This window comes from Brassica rapa, chromosome A08, assembly GCF_000309985.2.
Source record: "Brassica rapa cultivar Chiifu-401-42 chromosome A08, CAAS_Brap_v3.01, whole genome shotgun sequence".
In the NCBI taxonomy this organism is placed as follows: domain Eukaryota; kingdom Viridiplantae; phylum Streptophyta; class Magnoliopsida; order Brassicales; family Brassicaceae; genus Brassica; species Brassica rapa.
Window position 1 is genome coordinate 21,511,698 of NC_024802.2, and position 18,741 is coordinate 21,530,438.

The 18,741-nt window shown below is 36.5% G+C and overlaps 4 protein-coding genes across 5 annotated transcripts; 2 read left to right on the forward strand and 2 right to left on the reverse strand.

Annotated features, from left to right (window-relative positions):
- Positions 1-446: 446 nt before the first annotated feature.
- LOC103868123 (branched-chain-amino-acid aminotransferase 1, mitochondrial) lies at positions 447-3,821 on the reverse strand. 2 transcript variants are annotated; one of them, XM_009146229.3, is made up of 10 exons: positions 3,373-3,821; positions 3,166-3,248; positions 2,539-2,713; positions 2,283-2,459; positions 1,662-1,793; positions 1,487-1,585; positions 1,274-1,390; positions 1,093-1,188; positions 873-985; positions 447-786 (listed from the first exon to the last, which is right to left on the reverse strand). In XM_009146229.3, exons 1-10 carry the CDS (start codon positions 3,592-3,594, stop codon positions 672-674), a joined length of 1,329 nt encoding a protein of 442 aa, XP_009144477.2. In that variant the 5' UTR covers positions 3,595-3,821; the 3' UTR covers positions 447-671. The 2 variants fall into 2 exon arrangements, with proteins under 2 accessions (XP_009144477.2, XP_009144478.2); XM_009146230.3 differs by having other exon boundaries at positions 532-786; positions 3,175-3,248; positions 3,373-3,609.
- A 281-nt stretch (positions 3,822-4,102) lies between these two features.
- On the forward strand, positions 4,103-8,105 carry LOC103868125 (lipid droplet phospholipase 1). Its single transcript, XM_009146232.2, has 10 exons — positions 4,103-6,146; positions 6,230-6,297; positions 6,474-6,544; positions 6,623-6,838; positions 6,955-7,115; positions 7,207-7,262; positions 7,345-7,397; positions 7,480-7,612; positions 7,684-7,781; positions 7,867-8,105. The coding sequence occupies exons 1-10, from the start codon at positions 5,923-5,925 to the stop codon at positions 7,936-7,938; spliced, it is 1,152 nt and encodes a 383-aa protein (XP_009144480.1). The 5' UTR covers positions 4,103-5,922; the 3' UTR covers positions 7,939-8,105.
- Positions 8,008-10,483, reverse strand: LOC103868124 (ergosterol biosynthetic protein 28). The gene is made up of 3 exons (XM_009146231.3): positions 10,012-10,483; positions 8,382-8,588; positions 8,008-8,290 (listed from the first exon to the last, which is right to left on the reverse strand). Exons 1-3 carry the CDS (start codon positions 10,124-10,126, stop codon positions 8,223-8,225), a joined length of 390 nt encoding a protein of 129 aa, XP_009144479.1. The 5' UTR covers positions 10,127-10,483; the 3' UTR covers positions 8,008-8,222.
- A 1,536-nt stretch (positions 10,484-12,019) lies between these two features.
- On the forward strand, positions 12,020-14,356 carry LOC103868126. Its single transcript, XM_009146233.3, has 2 exons — positions 12,020-13,180; positions 13,385-14,356. The coding sequence occupies exons 1-2, from the start codon at positions 12,546-12,548 to the stop codon at positions 14,091-14,093; spliced, it is 1,344 nt and encodes a 447-aa protein (XP_009144481.1). The 5' UTR covers positions 12,020-12,545; the 3' UTR covers positions 14,094-14,356.
- The last annotated feature ends 4,385 nt before the right edge of the window (positions 14,357-18,741 follow it).

The window sequence follows — 18,741 nt, forward strand, 5'->3', positions numbered from 1 at the left end:
AGTTCAAAATCTAACAACCAAACCTAATGTATATCATCTATGAACATGTGCCAAAATCATAGATCATGGAAGCTCAGATCTAGCAAAACTAGACTTTGTAAACTACCAACATTCCTAACTATTTGCATAGTTGAGATCCTAATCACAAATTCACAACACAGGCTTTAGCAAAGAGAAACATTAGAAGCAAGTTAACTAATGATAATAAAAAAAAGTTAACTAATGACTAAAAGTATTGCAGAGTGAATAAGTCCTAAATAAATTCTTAATTCATGCTCATTCACAGACCAATAGAAGCTAATTTGTGAACAGTAAGACTACTCAAGTGATACAATTTCTCCTAAAAAGGAAAACTAGATCAGACCTTGACAAAGTTCCCTAGGGTTTTGGTGGACCTCCTTGAAAAAAATCTCTATGAGTAGGGTTTGTAAATCTTAATCTCATAATTTGGACATTTTAGGCTTCTTTTGGCATTTCAATTACATGATTTTGGGCAACATAAAATGTCTTCAGTTGATCCACCACCAAAGGTAAAGCCTAACTAAGGAGAATCATCTAAAGACAATGAATAGATGCAAACATTGTAAACAATATTGTTGAGGTTTTAGTAAGTTGTATTTTATAAATTATACAGCAAAGAGTGCAACACAATGATCTCTTTTTCTCTCAAATTAGTCAATCTCCAGCACCCAGCCTTTTGTGTCTTGTATAGAACCATTTTGTATTCCGACAAGAATAGATCGAAGTTGTTGTGTAACTAGCCCATCTCCCACTTTGTACTCAGTCCTGCAGATTTATAAACAGATAAGTTTATGATCCTAAGAATATAAATATTATAATATTCATGTATGTGAAGAAGAAGAAGAAGAGACCTTATGTTCTGAAACGTGATGCTTCCAACAGAAGCAATTCCAGCGGCAGTTCCGGTGCAGAAAACTTCTTCTGCTTCCTTCATTTCTTCTACCGGAACTACTCGTTCTTCCACCTGTTACATTACACACTTTTCAAGAATTGCAAAAGAGTTTGAAAATGTAGAAACAGAGTATAACAGAGCAGTAGACACTCTCTTTCTTGAGACTCAAGTAACCTTACCTTATAACCAAGATCAAGGGCAATTTCGATAACGCTCTCTCGTATGATCCCTCTGAGAATCGTCCCATTTGTAGCTGGAGTCACTATTGTATTCCCCTGAAACGACTCAAGAAACTTCAGTTTTTACATTAACAAAAGAAGCATTCAACTTTCTTCATAAAAAGAGAGTTTCCTTTTTTACCTTTACAAGGAATATATTAGCAGCAGAAACTTCTTCTATGTTCTTCTTTGTTTCTGCATCAAGATACAATACATCCGAGAATCCTCTTGCTTTCGCTCTTCTCATCGCGTCAAGCACCTTTGTTTTACAGTTCATTACCAATACAACACTCACTTATGACACAGAACACTTTAGTACTTAATACCAGACTTGACTTGAGTGTTTTTAACTTACTGGACCGTAATTAGAAATGGCCTTAACGGCACCAGTTCCTCCAATATACGCGCGTGGAATCACCTCCTCAACGTAGAGGTTCAACGCTGCTGTACCTTCCTATACAAGCAATCCAATTCATGATCAAAAATCAAGATCAAGAACAAGACCAAAGTAACGTTTTAAAAGCACTGACCTTAAAATAGTTCTGAACAGGAGAGCCAAACACAACAAAAGTGTATTCTGAAGCTGCAGACACACCCAGGCTTGCTCCGCTTCCAAACAACAACGGTCTGAGATACAACGAGCCTTTTCCCGGAGGAGGAACCTAGTGAAACAAAGCCTGATCGAACTAAATGAAAGATTTTTTTTTTACGTTGACATTTATTTAAGATTTTTAATATATTATTGATGGTTTTTTTTATAAAACTTGTGGTGAAAACAAAAAATACTTAATATAAAACTTTTTTTTTGTTCCTTTTCCCGGAGGAGGAACCTAGTGAAACAAAGCCTGATCAGTCTTTCAAGAGAACTAAAGAAAGATTTTTTTTTTACGTTGACATTTATTTAAGATTTTTAATATATTATTGATGATTTTTTTTTATAAAACTTGTGGTGAAAACAAAAAAATACTTAATATAAAACATTTTTTTTTTGTTCCTTTCCATTATATTTTGTATTAAAAATAATATATATCTATATATATAATTCGGGCTGACTATTATAAATATGGAGAAACACAGGATTGGACCACCGCTTATCCCCACTTAAACCGGCCCTCGTATCGAGGAGCAAACAATATGACGAGAAGTTGTACCCAACGTTTGTTTGCGAGAACGGTCTGCTTGACACCTTCCATAAACTGCTGAACAGAAGGAGAATGCATACACATTCTCTCAGCTCCATTCTTCATACGCATCGCGTTTAGCTCTGGACGAAACATAAGAACCCTGCCGTCTTCTCCTCTGTACGCCTTCATCCCCTCGATTAGTCCCTGCAAAATCCACCAGAAAAAATCGTTTATTATATGAATATTTTGTGTGTGTTTTTTGGATGAAGATTTGAAGCTTTGCCTGGCCATAGTTGAGAATTCCAGCAGCAGGGTTGAGTTCCATGTTGCCGTAACGGCTAAGGCAACCTTGTTCGAAGTTTCCTTCTCTACAACTTTTGGTGGCGAACATGTAATCTGTTGGTACAAGACTGAATCCGAGGTTGTCCCAGTCCACATCAGCATACTCTTCATCCTCACTGCAACATGCCCAAGAAATTTTGCCTATTAAAGGTTTTTTTTATTTTTTAATTAAGTAGTATACAAGTGGACTCTTATAATAAGTGGATTAAATATCACTGATAAACGTAAATTAAATTCGAAAATAATAGTCATTTTCATTTCACATTTAAGATTTCACAATAAAACATTTTCTTATACATGCATATATGCAATTATATTTAATTTAACTTTCATTGTTGCTATACTTTTGTTACCCTCATTGAAGGAGAATGGGTTGAAGTTGAACTCATTACATTGATTACCGGGTAGCTTGAGGTCGCGTATAACTCGAAGTACACTTTTACCAACTGGTTTTTTTTCTTACGTACTTTATTTTCTTAAATCCCATTTTATCTTTTTCTTGTAAATTTATGTGGTGGTAATGACAAAAGAAGGGACAAATTAACGTTAGTATTGTAGGTAATATTACCGTTCTGACCTCAGAATCGCTGATACATGTTCTTCTACAACAGAAGCTACTGCCTTGGTCCCATGCATACGAAATCCACAGATCTGTAATATTAATGAATACATACCAGACAACCACACAGGAGCGTAAGCCTCAAACGAACCAGATGTCTTTTTTTTGAATTGAAGAGTAAAAAGATTTATTGGGATTTGGGAGAAAAGTACAGACCTTAGAAATATAAGAGGAAGTTGTTGGAGATTTAAGTAAGCAGCGAAGAGCCATGAAAAATGTTGTACGAGCTTTGTGTGTGTGCACCAAAACTGAAACTCTTGGATGGGATGTTGTCACCAATTTTTGACAGGTTAGAGAGTGAAGAGCAGAGAGAGAGAGAGAGGGTTGATATATATATATAGAGAGAGAGAGACAGAGAGGAGAGGAAGATAGAAGCATTTACAGCTATGTTTCTTCTCTCTCTTTTTGTCTTCTGTGATTACAGCTATGTTTCTATGATTAATTACTTCTTTCGGTATTAAAAATAATAATAGAAAAGTTTTAAATATAGAAAACATTACTAAAACCTAATCGTATCCCCATAATATGTTGATAAATACATACTATCACGAAAACTATGTAACGACAGTTTACTAGTAACAAATTGATAAGAAATTATTTAGTTGGGTCTTCTCATGCTGTTAAAGTATTTAAAGAAGTTTATAAACGTTGGGTTCATTTCTTTATATTTTTCTTACAATTTTCCAGCTCACATATATATAAACAATATGTGCAAGTTTATATTGCCTAGAATGGTAATTAATCCATATGACATTCACGTGCTTTCTTCTAGATGGTATTCAACTTGTTGACCATTAGTGATTGAGTAACTTAAAAAGTGCGGTTACGGTTGTGTATTGACTCTATCACGTCACGTAAAATATCAATAGTGAAGTAAATGCATACCAACTTTTTTTTTGAAAAGAAATACCAACTTTATTTCCTTACATAGTTCTTCATTAAATGAACCCCTTCTCGTTTCTAATTTAGGTAATGCTATATGCTTTTGTAGCCATCCCATTTGTAGTTATGTCTCGTCAATTTTGATACAGTATTGTCTAAAGTATATGTATGGGTGGCTGTGAGAATCCTGATTCGAATATCTACATTGCCAACAATATTAAGGATGGTAGATGCAGAACAGTTGGACAAGTATGAGATTATAGGTGGTGTGGATCATTCGTGATTGCTTTTATTAGTAACACTGACTCAACTAACACATGATATTTTTCGATCCACTGCATGTGGATGACTTGGAGATTTCTCTTGAATATCTTGATATTTAGTTTGGAGGTCTAACATTTAATAAACTTTTATTCCCGCTTTGGTTATACTCTGGAAATTACAGTTTAAATTAATTTAAAACTATGTTAATTATATAATTTGGTATTTTTTTTTGTTAAAACTACCGTCAAATGTATTCTAAATTTGATAATATATCTATCCACAACACAAGTTATCTATACTTAATGTTTTACTTAAGCATACTAAAATCCAAACTAGCATAGTTTGGTGAGATTTCTGAAAATGATGTGTGATTTGAAGATGAAAGAATCTGATTATTTAGATAACGTTAACGTGTGAAATTTTTTTAAATGTTGTGTGAGCAATCGAAAACATATACATATCTCTTTTAAAATTATTTGCTGATTTTTGTATAGATTGTTTTCTATTTCTTTAAGAGTAGGAATCATTTCATGTTAGTTATAAGATCTTAATACTAACAAAACAACTTATATTACTATAATAAGTCGCAAAATCCATATAGATATATTTTTTCAATCCATGCAAGATTCCTCTGCGGTAACAGATCGACTAAAATATTTGATAAGAGTGACAGTTGGTTGAAATTTAATATTTTATCCTATGGGATTTTGATTCATGCAAATCAGAACTATCAATTTGTATGTAAAGAAGGTGTAAAAAGAATACTAACCATCTCAGCCTCTCAAGAGTCAAGTCTCAAGTAGCCGAGGCGAAGATGCATCCAAACAGAACAGTATTCATGACATCCAAACATAGAAAGTTTATTTCTTGTTGTCTTCTTGTTTGGTGTTGTGATTCGGTCCATTCAAAGAGATGGGCCATGGCTGCATAAGTTTCATATAAAAATCTCGGTCCAATACAACTGCAAGCCTACTTCGTATTTGTACATTATTTGCGGATTCTATCTTTTCCTTTATATTACCTGCGTTTAAAGTAATGATCATGATTCATGTCTTTAAAACTCTAGTGAACGTGCAAGAATGTGCATATAATTTTCTTACGTACCACTTTGCGTTTTTAATAATCAAGGTATACACAATAATGGACTTGTAACATTAATACATAGCAGAAAACCAAAGACAAACTAATCTCTTTCCATATTTACATATAAGTTTTAAGTTACTTTCAATTACCCCATCGAGGATTATATATCAGTTTTAGTAAGTAAATAGTATAATTTGTAAAACACTGATAGTTAAAGGTCCTTTTTGCAAATTTTCTTATGTTATTACATGTGTTCTACTTCTAGAAAAAAAAATGGTATGTGTAAGAAGAATAGAAAATGTCAATGTCGTTTCAACGACGACAGCTCTCCTGCGGAGACCGTCCTAACGACTGAAACATCTTCTTCAAACATGTCTTAAGTATAAAACCCACGTTTATTAGACCTCGAATTATCCTAAAGTGTCGTCCTTTAAGCAAACCCGCATCGAAAGTTTTCATCTTTTTCGTTTACTAACCATGGAGGTGGAAGAAGGTAGCAAGATTCCTAGGATTGTAGAAGAAAATGGGCATCGTGGAAGTGATCTGACGAAGAAGAAGAAGAAGAAGAAGAAGAAGTATTGGATGGGTTGTCTTAGAGCTGAATCTGACGAGAGTGGTAACGTTGATTTGAGTGTTGATTTCCCTGGGGAACGCACTGAGCCTACTCACCTTGTCGTCATGGTCAACGGTCTCATCGGAAGGTTTCTTTTAGAGTTCCTTTGTTGTTGTGTGTTTGGTTATATTCGGTTTGAAGCTGTTTCTTGATAATGTTTTGTGTGTGCAGTGCTCAGAACTGGAGATTTGCAGCTAAGCAGATGCTTAAGAAGTATCCTCAGGATCTCATCGTTCACTGTGAGTCCTTTTCTCCCTCAATGATTGATGGAAATGATCTTTGAAGGAAGAAAGAACCATACTTTAGATTCTTAGAGTTTCAGTTCTTGTTTCTCTCAGATCTTTACTGAAGATCCAACTCTAGATCTTGTTACCATAATGAGTATTAGATTTGTGATGATTTGGAACCTTTGCAGGCAGTAGACGGAACCATTCTACACAGACATTTGATGGTGTTGATGTTATGGGTCAAAGATTAGCAGAAGAGGTAGGACTATATGACTTGCTTTCTTTGTTATCTCTGCTTGAGTTTTTTTTTGCAGCTGAAGTAAGATTTGTGTTTTAGGTTAGGATGGTGATCAAACGTCACCCAAGTCTCCAGAAGATTTCCTTTGTAGGACATTCTTTAGGTGGCTTGATTGCTAGGTATGCAGTGGCCTGTCTTTATGAGCAAGAGTCCCCACAAAACAGTGAGGAACCAAAAGAGAGAATCGGTGGATTGGAGCCTGTGTGTTTTATAACTTCTGCAACGCCACACCTTGGTTCAAGAGGACATAAGCAGGTGATTTTAGAGCATAGTATAGATCCTTTAATGTACCTATGTATCAGTATATACTATGAACTAGACTTTGATGTTGAGTTTTGCTATCAGTTAACTTACTATTTTGTTCGCAATAGGTCCCATTGTTTTCTGGATCTCGCACTTTGGAGAAGTTAGCTACACGTATGTCATGGTGTCTTGGTAAAACAGGGAAACATCTGTTTCTAGCTGATGGTGATGATGGGAAGCCTCCCTTACTCCTCCGTATGGTTAGCGACCGTAGAAACCTTAAATTCATGTCAGTGTTCCTCCACCAACTTTGTTATCTTATGGTTGAAACGAGTTTCCAATAATATTTTTCATCACATTTCTTCTGCTTTTGTGAACAGTTCTGCTTTGAGATGCTTCAAGCGGCGTATTGCTTATGCAAATATAAGTTTTGACCGTATCCTTTTCTTCCTCAGGCCTCTTATTTTCACTACTTCATTGCAATTCATTTGAAACCTTAACCTCCCTTTTGTACATAGACCTAGTAGGTTGGAGCACATCGTCTATCAGGCGACGCAGCGAGCTTCCTAAAGTAATAACTAACCTTTCAGTGTTTAATATCATATACTTGTGTGTTATGCTGAATCAGTTGTCTTACATCTGATCCTTCTCAGCTTCAACGTGGTCCAGTCAATGAGAAGTATCCTCACATTGTGAACGTTGAAGCACCAGGTACCTCCTCAAGTAACCATGAGGAAGTTAAATCAGTGACCAACTCAAACGAGTCCAAGAATTTTGATATGGAAGGTTGGTTCGTTGGAAACTCAGACTTCTTTTCTTGATTTGTGTAATCATCATAATAGAAAAATCTTTTGCAGAGGAGATGATAAGAGAGCTAACAAAAATGAAGTGGGAACGAGTTGATGTTAGTTTCAGAGGAACCGTGCAAAGATTTCTCGCTCACAATACCATTCAGGCAAGTGTTCATTATCATCATTATTATCATATATGATCATTACAGGTGGCTCATACTCAAATCTGGTTTAAAAAAAACATTACAGGTGAAAACGAAGATGATCAATTCAGCTGGAGCAGATGTTATACAACACATGATTGACAATTTTGAGCCATAGTGTATCTGAAGATTGCAGCAGGTCCCTCACAAGGGGAGATATACATACCTATCTGTAAAACTATAGGAGTAATAAATTTTGTATTCCCATTCTGTAACCACTGATCTTACAATGCAACTTAAAACTATAAAAGCCTCTGGAGTCTGGAAAGAAACAACACTTCAACCTATGAACTTGTTCGAGTTATAAAACAAATCCATGAACTGTATAGTTATTCTCATAGTACCACGAGTCTCCTTCAAAGATTATAAATGAAATATGAATCAACAGCTTAATAAAAAAGATCAAGCAAGTTTGGAGGGCGGTTTGTCAAGGGATCTCCACTCCCAGAGCATCCACACAATCGATGTGCCTGTTAAAAGATCATTCACACAATGAATGCAACCTACTGACTGAATACAAGAGTGATGTAAATGTATGGTGATTGCTACCAAGCCCCATACCTGCAAAGAAGGCCACGGTTGAGAGATTGGCGATGGTCATGGTATGGTAGAAGAGGTATTCAGTCAGAAAATGGCCTAAGGCGTAGATAAATGAGAGAAAGGTAGCCAAGTATAACGGTTTGTTTTCGGGGTTGAATGCACAAAGAAAGCAGAGAGTGCAGGTCAATAGTGTCCATACTCCGAATGTTCGTCCATGAACTTCACTCACTGCAACACAGTTAAAACAGAAGAAAGAACATCCTGAGTAGTGAGGAGGGTACTATAATTGCAATAAACCAAAAGGAGCCATCACTAGAAACCTAAAGTTAGACAGACACCTCAAGTTCAACTATATCTAGATAATCTTTTTTTTTTGTTTCCTATTCACAAATTGTTCATATGATGCAAAGTTGCTACTACTTTTGTTATCAGAATCAATGAACTAAACACTTCGGTGACCTTACAATCACAGGAAAAACAAAACAATGTTCCATAATACTTCCTTTGTCGAAATCAAGCACCACAAACTACGATGAAAAAACAGAAGAAAAACATCAAGTTGCTTCTGTTCTAATACATCTACATCATCTGATACACTTCACCTGGTCATTGACTTACTTCAACAGTATTGTATCAACAAGAAAAGAGGTTATGCATTGGACTCTGTAAACTGTAACCAATTCTAGATCCAAATACTTTCCCCCCTTCCTAAAATCTAGCGAATGGTGGTCCACTTCCTAAAAGTAGTTCCTTCACCAATGAATTGTATAAGAATTACTAAGATTGCATATCTTTCTTGGATGTGTTGCTTCGGTCTGCTGCTCTATGGTACTAGCTAGTCTCTTTCTCCTACATATCATGTATGTTAATTCAATGAACAGGGATCCACTGAGAAAAATGTCAGACCAGAAACAAACATTGTCCTCAATGAAAGTAACTGCCTAGGTTGAACTTAGGGAGGATCATGCACAATAGCCAGTCATGTGACTTGTTAATACGAGCGATTAAGAAGCTTCAAAAATACCTAAATATTCACATCATCATAACTTATAGAAACTTTGAACAACTAACTACTCGGGGACACAAACAAAAGATAATCTGTAAATTAATAATCTCAAATTGCAAGAAAGACTAATCTTGGAGAGATAAACAAAAAAAAGCCATAATGATCAAGAAAAAAAAAATACCAACTAGCTCAACTTTGCAATTAAAGGAACATTAAGAACCAAAAAAATTAAGCAACTAGAAAGAGCATGGATATGTTCAAAGAATCCACAAAACCATTGGCATTACAGATTCAATGGACTAGCAAAAAATCAATATCAAATCCAGAAAGCCCCATGTTCTACATCTCATAGTGCTTAGGGATCCCAAATTGGATCCATAACTCAATGAAGTCACGGAAAACTAAGAACCTAGTTCCTCTAAACGTAGCATTATCTTTTACACAAAACACAGTACATGCCACTGACCAATGTATGACCAGAATCTCAGAGACTAAGGAAGTCAATTGGATAGAATAAATCTATCAAGTGTCTATTAGATTTTATTTGTGACATTAACAACGGAAGTAACGAAATTTTAAGCACCAGTTAATAGAACAATTGTAAAATGGATATTAAAAAAAAAGGAGGGAGGAGAAGAACAGAACTGGTGGTCTGAGAGAAGACGGCGAGACGAAGAGCCCAAATGTTGAAGAAACCAAACCAAACCGAAGCTAGTCTCAGTGACCCTACCACCATTAGCCAATACCCTAACGCCTTCATCTTCCTCCTAGTTTGCTTCGTTACTTTGTGATTTGTTCTTCAGATGCGCTCTTTCTTGTTTTATTTTTATTCCTTTTTGAAATGTTGTCATCCCTGATTTTATTTTATTTTCTTTTAATGGTGAAAAACAAAATGAAAATTATAGCTTCGAGTGATAAGATGATTATTAATCCCATGGATCAATTAGATTGGACTAAGCTTACCGACTGTTTCAATGCATAATTTATTAAATTTATTTTTTGGTTTAACTTTTATTGGTTGAAATATGGTTAGATGTATGGGTAATGCTGTTTTTATATAGAAAATATACAAAATAATTGTTTTTTTAATGTGTGTGCACAAATATAAAGTGACACTTAATATGAAACAAATGAAGTATACTGTAATTGTTTTTATGTATACACTGTATTTTTCTGCTGAATTTTTTTTGATCAAACTACTTAAGTACCTTTGTGTTGATATTTTATTACATTGTTTTCCATATCCTTATGTATCTCTACATATACAATAGTTTTTGAGAACATACATAAGATTTTAATTAAAAATTAAAAGACGGTTTCTTATATTCCTTTAAAAAAACTCGGATCTAAAACTTTCACATTAATCATGCTCTTACATCACAATGTGTGGTTAAATTTCCAAGGAAGCCGTCCTTTAAAAATCACATCAAATAGTCAGGTCGCCTTTTACTCTACTCCAAAAGTAAACTCGTTCATGCTGTATATATAGGTATAGCTCACAGTTTTTTGGGTTGTGAAATAAAATAGAATTGTTTGGGGATTGGGCGAGAGATCTGCGTGCACGTTCACGACAAATTAGATTCAGTTAACTATTGGGTATATTAGTTTAAAAACGTATAAGTAGCGTAGGTTAAGCTGAACGAGGATCGTGGATGATAGCTGTATTTTGTTCTTTTTCTTCTACTTCTTTTTTTGAAAATAAACATTTATAGACTGAGTCATTCATGAGGACAAAGGCCTTCTTCTCACGTTTATTTCTTTTTCTATCAACTGTGCATCACTGGAACTAGACTTGAATGAATAGAGATAACGAATTATATACGAAATAAACATGACTTGATCGTTCATTATTGCGGTCCATAACAACAAAACAACCATATAATCACTATCAAGAACAGAAATAATTCGTCAGAAAAAAAAGACTGACACAAAGAAACGTGAGCTCCGCATAGAAGCGGAAAGATTCCTCCGACCAAGGCACAAAGAGCCGCGAACTTACACGTAAGCCAGTAAAGGCAACCTCGCAAAGTGGAGCCCTATGTTGTGTGTGGTTGGTCACTTACTGATCAGGTAGAGAGAGAGAAAGTCAAGACTCAAGAAGGAGCGGATAGCGTAGTCAACATCTAATCCGAGCTGGCAGTTCTTGCCAACTTGTTCCCAGCTGTGCTCCAACATCTTTTCTTATTATACCCCTCAACTAACTCTATATTTCGGACTTACCCTTTCATTCGCACATATTTAAACCTGAAAAGAAATGATTAACTACTTAAAAATAAACTTTTGCAAACACAGACGTCGCTTTATAACATAGTTAGCCAATCTACACCACTGTTTTGATTTTCGAGGATTTGGCCCATATGTCGGCTACTTGTCAAATATTTGATGTTACATCGAAAATTTAGCCTAATGTCAGTCTCTGTCCAAAATTTATAAGAATTTTTTTCTCATTTTGCCTTGTATAATAGTCAATGATTCTAGCAAATGTACATTAATATAAACTTAGTTATTTAAACTGAGAAAATATCCAAGATAAAATGTATAAATTGAGTGATGTTTAAAGATAAAACTCTTATTCCACAGTATGACTTTAGACATTAAAATAGATTATGAATTTCTAGAAACAACTTCTAGATGATAAGAAATAGATGTATAACAATATCATATTTTTGTGAGATGGTAAACAGTATAATTCTATTTGTCTTATCTAGACTAATACATTAATATAATCCATTTGTGGATTTTATTTGATGCAAGATTGTATAGGCTACTGAATTTTTTTTTTCTTTTTTCTTTTAAGTAGAACCTCATAATATAACTGGCTACATCAGTATAATGGGAATTAAATATCTCATTTAATAGTTTGGGCCTAATCTTTTATATACGGATAGAATAAGACGTCAATGGACAATTCCAGAAAATATAAGGAAACAAAGGAGGGAATGCATAAATGGGAAAAAAAAATGCAATTTCTGCTTACTTGTCACACTTAAAATCCAGACACAGGGCAAAGAAGACGACACCGTTCACTAATGGTTAGGTTGAGATAATCCAACGGCGCCATTAAACGCTGCGTTTTATTCGTCACCTTCGTTTCCATTACCTTAGTTCCCAAGTCATCGCTCCTACTTTCCATGCTGTCTACTCCAAAACAGCTCCATTCCCTAAACCACTAAAGAGCAATGGATCCTTGTCCTTTCATCCGTCTTACAATCAGTAATCTAGCTCTGAAACTTCCTTTAGCGGCGAAGTCGTCAAGCTCCGCCGTGCATCCCTCCTCATCTCCATGTTTCTGTAAGATCAAACTCAAAAACTTTCCACCGCAGACCGCCGCCATCCCCTACATTCCGTTGGAGACCACTCAGTTCCCGGAGATCCAAACCCTCGCCGCCACGTTCCATCTCAGCAGCTCAGATATCAAACGCCTAGCGTCCAGATCCATCTTCGCTTCGAAGCCGTCTCTCAAGATCTTCATCTACACGGGAAGCGCCGGAGCTGCGTGCGGCGTAAACTCCGGCGGTCTTCTGGCGGAAGTCTCAGTGCCGTTGGATCTTGCTGGGACCCAATCGAAGCCGTGCGTGTTCCACAACGGCTGGATATCGGTCGGAAAAGGAGCCGGAGCTGGGAAAGCGTCGTCGGCGGCTCAGTTTCACCTGAATGTGAAGGCGGAGCCTGATCCTAGGTTCGTCTTTCAGTTCGACGGCGAGCCTGAGTGTAGTCCTCAAGTGGTTCAGATTCAAGGCAGTATCCGACAACCCGTTTTCACTTGCAAATTCAGTTGTCGGAACACGACCGGAGATCGTACTATCAGGTCAAGGTCAGTTTTCCGACAAACCAAACTATTCTTACCACATTTGTCGGAAAATTGAGTTGTCACTTTTTGATTTTTTTATTTTATTTTATTACTTTAGTAACGAGGAATCAAATCAACATGCGCTTTAATCTTTTTGACGGATCTATTGAAACTTTACTCTTTTAAATATTTTACTAAATAATTATTATATGTTTGTTTATGGATCAGATCATTGCCGACGGAGACGAGTGTTCCCCGGAGCTGGCTAAACTCGTTCGGGAGCGAGAGAGAACGTCCTGGTAAAGAGCGAAAAGGATGGTCAATAACGGTCCATGACTTGTCAGGTTCTCCAGTAGCTATGGCCTCAATCGTCACACCGTTCGTCGCATCTCCAGGAACCGACCGTGTGAGCCGGTCAAACCCCGGTTCTTGGCTCATCCTCCGTCCCGGAGACGGCACATGGAAGCCCTGGGGACGACTTGAGGCGTGGCGCGAACGCGGCGGAGCCACTGATGGGCTGGGTTATAGATTTGAACTCATCCTAGACGGGTCAAGCGGTGCAGGGATCGTGCTTGCGGAGTCGAGTATTAGTTCTCACAGAGGTGGGAAGTTCTCGATCGAATTGGGATCGTCGCCAACAGGTGGTGGTGTGGGCCGAACGAGGAGTCGTGGCGGCGGAAGCGGTGGAGCGTCGCCGGCTAATAGTCCGAGAGGAGGGAGCGTACAGAAAGGGTTTGTGATGGCAGCGAGTGTGGAAGGTGAAGGGAAGTGTAGTAAGCCTTGTGTAGAGGTTAGCGTGCAACACGTTAGCTGTATGGAGGATGCAGCTGCTTACGTGGCGCTTTCTGCAGCCGTTGATCTTAGTATGGATGCTTGCAGGTTGTTTAATCAACGGATGAGGAAAGAGCTTTGTTACCATAGTGAGTCACTCGGCTGAAGATTTTTATTTTTGTTTACAAAAAGTAGTCACAAAATGGCCTTCGAGTTTTTTTTTTCTTTTTGGGAAAAAGATCTTCAGTAAGGCACTAACAAATTAGGTTGTACATAGTGAGTTTGCATTTTGGACTTTGTGTGGCTTCGTATTGTTTTTTTTTTGTGCGAGTGAGGTGAAGAGTGAGTTTCTTTTGTCACTCTTCATCTGACTTTGATCTGATTATGCAAGTGTATAAATTTAGTAAATCAAAAAGAAAGTTTGCTTTATCTGTTGGATGTTAGATGTTCATGGTAGACTCTGATAATAAACTTAGTTTGGTTAGAAATGAAATTAGTTACAGTGTTGGTATTAGTTGTTGAGAAGATGAACGTGAACCATTGCAAAGGTGTGATGCAACTGAACTTTAACTTGTTTGACTATCCGAACCACACCAAAAAAAAGTTAATATATCTAATTTTGTAGCATGAATGCTTTATGTTGGAACATATAGCATATAGTAATTCTAGCTTATATGTGAGGGACGATAATAACAACAATCGATAGGCTAGGTAACTGCAAGGCAAGTATTTGGTTTACGGATAAGACTGAGTTAGTTACTTGGCGGTTATGATGGCGCAGTTTTCAGGTGACAGACGACCACAGAACCAAGAAAATGATTTTTTTCTTTTAAAAAAAGTATATGGACCAAAGTCGTTAGGGAAGAAAAGATGAGAGAGATAACAAGCACTCACATAAATGCAATTGAATGAAAAAGAAGAAGGCTAGTAAACAAACTAGAGATGTCAGGAAGGAAGGACCAACCCTGCATTGATCGGTCCTCTATTGCTCTAACCAGGGCCCAAACTCCCTAATACATCGGGAGTGATAGCAACTTGTGAGACCCACCAATTCAAATAGATGACACAATTTGTGTGTGCGCTTTCAAGAAATTCCACCGACGTTCCCAATAAATAAATAAATAGAACAAATAACAAAGAACCTAGAAAATTGTCCTTATCCTTTCAAATTTGGAATTAGGGAAGCTGAATTCATCTTCTTCTTACACTATCACTTTCGTTACCTGTTTTCAGATTTAGTTCTTTTTCAGACGATGGAACACTTATACTGATTGTGGATAATCAACACAGTAATAACACAAGGTTCTTTCCAGCAACTGACACATCAGCATTTTGAAGTGTTATGGAGCTGCCATGTCAATAAATGAAAAAAACTTCAAAAGCCAATGAAAACATTTCGTGATTACACATCAGTTTCTATCTTCTTTGCTTTTAACCATCGTTGTAAAAAAAATACAGGATGAGACCTGAGACTGAACTAAGAAGAAGCAAGGTTAGAATCGAGGCTGGTCTGAGAGAGGTAAGTCTCGACATCTAGCGGGAATCCCTCTTCTCTCACTCAAATCGCCACAGCTACCGCTCGGAGAAGACGACGACATTTGAATCGAGATTTTTGTGTTCCACAATTGGCAATTCAGGGTTTTCTCTCAGTGCCTTCGGAAGAGAGGTGAAACCAGTGACAGAGCAATGATCAGTAACAGACGTCGTTGTCCTCAGTCAGAAAGAAGCAAAAAACGGTGCGGAAGGGCGTAAGACCTCGCTTGTTAAACGTGATGGAGGAATTGAAAATGTTCTGTTGTGAGATATTTTTTAAGGCTATGTACGAGAAGTTGTATGTGTATAATATGATTGGCTAGGTACTTATGAAAGTCACCGCAACTATCCTCTCAAACTCTCTCTGCCGCGACGACATCACAGTAATCACCCTTTCTCAGCCATCGTTTCCAAGCCGATAACTCACGTGAATAGGCTTAACGCCATCCTCGAGTGCAGTTTCTCGTATGACTCGAAACAAAATTAGGTCCCAAACATGTGCTTCCTAACTTCATATCATAACACAAACACATCATGTGCTATAATATGTGCTATTAAAAGTTTTTGTTTAAGTATGTGGAGTGGCTTACGCAGAAAAAGTTGTGAATGCTCAGATGGAGATGTTTGAGAGTCAGCATAATTGGGTTATAAATACAATGGACAGAGGAGAGCCTTCACCGGTTATGGATCAGTATGCTCCTGTAGTATTCTCTCAAGATAGTATCTCTTACCTTGAATCACACGATATGATGTCAGGCGAGGTGATCTTGCATATACTTCTGGTTTCAATAGCTTGTTTATGTATCCATTAGTAGCGCAACGTCTGATACATTGCTTCTTTTGCTGGAGGATCATTTTGCGAGCTAGAGAAACAGAAAAAGCTGTCTTGACAAACCCTTTTAGGTTGTTGGCTTCTTATCATCTAGGAGTTGTGTTGACGTTCCCTGTTTATAAAGCTTCTTTCCTTATAACATGACTGTCCAAGAGTGTATTGCATCCACTGCAGGATAAAGTTCTCAAATCCCATTTAGTAATTCAAATACCTTTGAGATTTAAAGATTGGTTTATGTGTGTGATCATTTGAGACCCTAAGAACTATATTATGCTCAGATCATGCTAGAGATTGATGGAGGTTCCTTGGTGGCGCGTTTAATGTGTTGCCTCACGTGCCTGAGACAATCACGACAATCAAAATGTTCCAAAATATCCTCTAGATATTATTGGAAAGACAATGGACTCCCAAGTCAAGAATGGCCAGTACAACTTCAAAGCTTTTTTCCAAAGTTTTTACGGTGACCCGAATTATCAAAGAAAATTCTCTCCTTCAACCAAAAGATGATACCATAACAGCAAAGGTGATGTTTAATATAAACCCATCATTCACAATATATAATGACAGTAATATTAATTCAATATTTTAATAACTATTGGATATAACAACAACCAAAGAAAATGAACCAGAGATGGATGAAAACATCAAAAAAGAAGATGGAGAAGCTTGTCCCACTTTCCAGACTTCAAGTATTGGTTGTGAAATTGGGCTGGAAGGAAAAAAACAAAACAGAAAATACAAAGAAGCAAGCTATTGATGAAGTTACTAATGAAAACGAGACTAAGAAGAAAAGGATAATATGACCGTTGCTTAAAAACTTAGTATCTATATTATGGTCATACATTGAAACACATCTTGACCTTCTTTGTTTTGGCTTTATTTTCATGGAATTATACACTTTCATTATTAATAATTTAGTGAGTTTCTCTTGATATTAATTTGAAATAAATAAATATGAATTGAACCTTGCATGACATTGAAAATTTTAATATATAAATTTGTCTTAAAGAAATTATAATTACAACATCCACTCCTTCTATGTATATCATATAAATTAATTGTTCTACTAAGAAATAACCTTCTCTACTCATACTTTTGATCTACACAAACTAATCTTTATAAGCAAAAATTAAACAATATCAAAAGAATTTCCAAAATTACAATATAACAACAAAAACAAAGCTAAAAAAAACTTAAATATAATGCATAATATAAAATATAAATATCCTCTACACAACCAAACAGCAAATTAAGAAATATAAAAAGATTATTAAAATTAAAAATAAAATAAATTTGAAATACAAAACCAAACTCTATTGGTACCTACTAATCACAATTTTCGCAAAAAATATTAATATCATTAAACTTAAGCAAATAACAACTATCAAACAAGCACATTTAAAAAACAATCGGCATAATAAAAAATTCCGCGGCGTAGCGCGGGTATTTACCTAGTAGAGAGAACTGAGACAAAGCCTAGGCAATGCGATTTGATGACCTGTAGGACATACTGTCTTTTATAGCTGAGTTGCACTGTTTCAATAGTTGGTCACAATTACGTGGATTCTAATTCTGTTATGTTTTCTGATTCTAGTTGTAAACCTCTCGCCAAAAAAGCTAAACTAGTTGCTGCGTAGTTTTGGGCCTTTTTTATTAAATTAAGAACATGCAATATACTCTTGCATGGGCCTTATAAACTAGCAAAACCAAACCCGGCTGCTAACTCAATTTAGGCCGAGTAAAATGGCAGGTCGGTTAATACTAGTTACAATAATATCTTTTTGTTCAGCATGGTTAATTGGTTATGTTCCATATCACTCGACTAGGATTGAGTCGTGCCAACCAGCTTCTCTTGACAACTCAAAAAGAGGTGTGGCTTTCCTGGAGATGCTTGATAACTGTATGGACCAAATACGTGGGCCATCATCCCCAGAAGGTCCTCACTACCAGAGAGTGTTCATGCGCTGCGACGTCAACTTTGACACGACCTTGTATGGTCGTAACTCGTTCATTGGTCGAGCTGCTCACATTGAGTTCCTTGAGTCTGATATCTTTGCAAGATTCATAATGTGGTCATTCCAAAATCTATTCCGTTGACAAAATCTTGGTTACTGGAGAATACATTTTTGAGATAGAGAAAGATTCAAAAACTGTGTATATTTGTAGGACAATTCTTTCTTTGGTTAGCTTTGTGTACACTAAGTAGCCGGATGTACTTTGCAGCAGAAGCTGTTATTTGTATGTTATTAGAACTCTGGTCTCTGTAATACTTTCTAGCTTCTAGAATCTCTCTGTATCGTTATTGTTAATTAGTGTTGCAAGTTGTGACGCCTTAGATAAGATCAGTTTTGTGGCCGTGTGTTTGATATGATGAATTAGTTGCGTATCAAAACATTATAGCTAATGCAGTTATCATGTTTGTCTGCATCAAGGTTGTTCTAAGTAAATG